This window comes from Pseudorasbora parva, chromosome 9 (assembly GCF_024679245.1).
Source record: "Pseudorasbora parva isolate DD20220531a chromosome 9, ASM2467924v1, whole genome shotgun sequence".
In the NCBI taxonomy this organism is placed as follows: domain Eukaryota; kingdom Metazoa; phylum Chordata; class Actinopteri; order Cypriniformes; family Gobionidae; genus Pseudorasbora; species Pseudorasbora parva.
The window spans coordinates 39,876,645-39,877,971 of record NC_090180.1 but is presented as its reverse complement, the minus strand read 5'-3'; the positions used below and the strand labels follow the sequence as shown (position 1 = coordinate 39,877,971).

Genomic DNA, 1,327 nt, shown 5'->3' with positions numbered 1-1,327 from the left:
ATGGAGTGTAACTGTAATTCCTCTCTCGGTCCTTTTTCCTCGACTTACTGGAGCAGAAGTAAGTAAGTGTGTGTGTGTGTGTGTGTGTGTGTGTGTGTGTGTGTGTGTGTGTGTGTGTGTGTGCATGCATGCATGCAGTTTTTGTTTTGTTTTTTGTTTTTGGTGCAGTTTGTTAGTCGTTGCTAATTTCACAAATGCTATTATTAGGCTACATGACTGAATTGTTCCTATATATATATATATATATATATATATATATATATATATAGCCTTTAGCCTAGACTATAGGCTATAGACCTACACTGTAAAAACATAAAAACATTTAATGTAAATAGCCTAACTGAAAAAGTTCTGGCAGCTCATTACCCTGATCTTATCCAGTAATTTTACAGACATTTCCGTTAACCCAACTCAAAATTCAAAATACTGACAACAACACAAAAACACGCACATTTTCGTTTAGTTAATGCAGTACATTGTGCCCAAATTTTATGGATTTTTAAAAAAAGAGCTAGCTATACACAAAATTTCCTGCTCCAAGTGAGTTTTAAGTAGCCTACCAAAGAAAAAAAGGTTTGTTTCATAGAAGACAAGTCTGGTTTGGAGCACAAAACAAATGTATTCAATGTAACTAGCCTACAGAATTAGCCTAATGCATTACAATGACACAATATGCATAGGATTTGTGAGGATAGACATTAGGAAGATATTTGGAAGAATATTTGTAACTAAGCGACCCCCCCCCCCCCACCACCACCACCACCACCACCACCCATTGACTACCATAGTATTTTTTTCCTTTCTATGGTAGTTAATGGGTCCATCAACGTTTAACGTTTTGGTTGCCAACATTCTACAAAATATCTTCTTTTGTGTACAGTAGAACAAAGAAATCTATGCCGGTTTTAAAAACAACTTGGGGTGAGTAAATAATGACTGAATTTTAATTTTTGGCTGAACTATCCCCTTAAGGTTATTTGTCAGCAGTATTATGGGATACAATTCTGAATTGTTTATTTTGGCTGGCTGAGAGCAAGAAAATATTACTTAATGTCTAGAAACATTCCTGCAGATGGTGTGTGAGGGAGAAATATAGGCCTATTAGTGAGATGCAATCATAATTGGATTGGAAACATTGGTGCTTCAACAGTAAATTGTACAGAATGAATTGTTTCTAATTACTCTTTTCATCTTTCAAGCATAACTTTGCATTATTGTTTCCCTCAGCAGTGCTTTTCCCTGATTGGGCTTATAAACCAGCCTGGTCTCCAGGCTCCAGGCAGGTGCAGTTATGGCACTTCCTGTTAGAGCTGTTGGGGCGTGGCGA

The 1,327-nt window shown here is 36.8% G+C and overlaps 1 protein-coding gene across 1 annotated transcript in view; it reads left to right on the top strand.

Annotated features, from left to right (window-relative positions):
- LOC137089864 (ETS domain-containing transcription factor ERF-like) overlaps nt 1-1,327 on the top strand; it is a 3,633-nt gene continuing 2,306 nt past the window's right edge. Inside the window, exons 1-2 of the mRNA XM_067453428.1 lie at nt 1-58; nt 1,228-1,327. The exon at nt 1,228-1,327 is cut by the window's right edge and continues 132 nt beyond it. Of these exons, the coding sequence (XP_067309529.1) occupies nt 1-58; nt 1,228-1,327 (158 nt within the window). The remainder of the gene's footprint in view (nt 59-1,227) is intronic.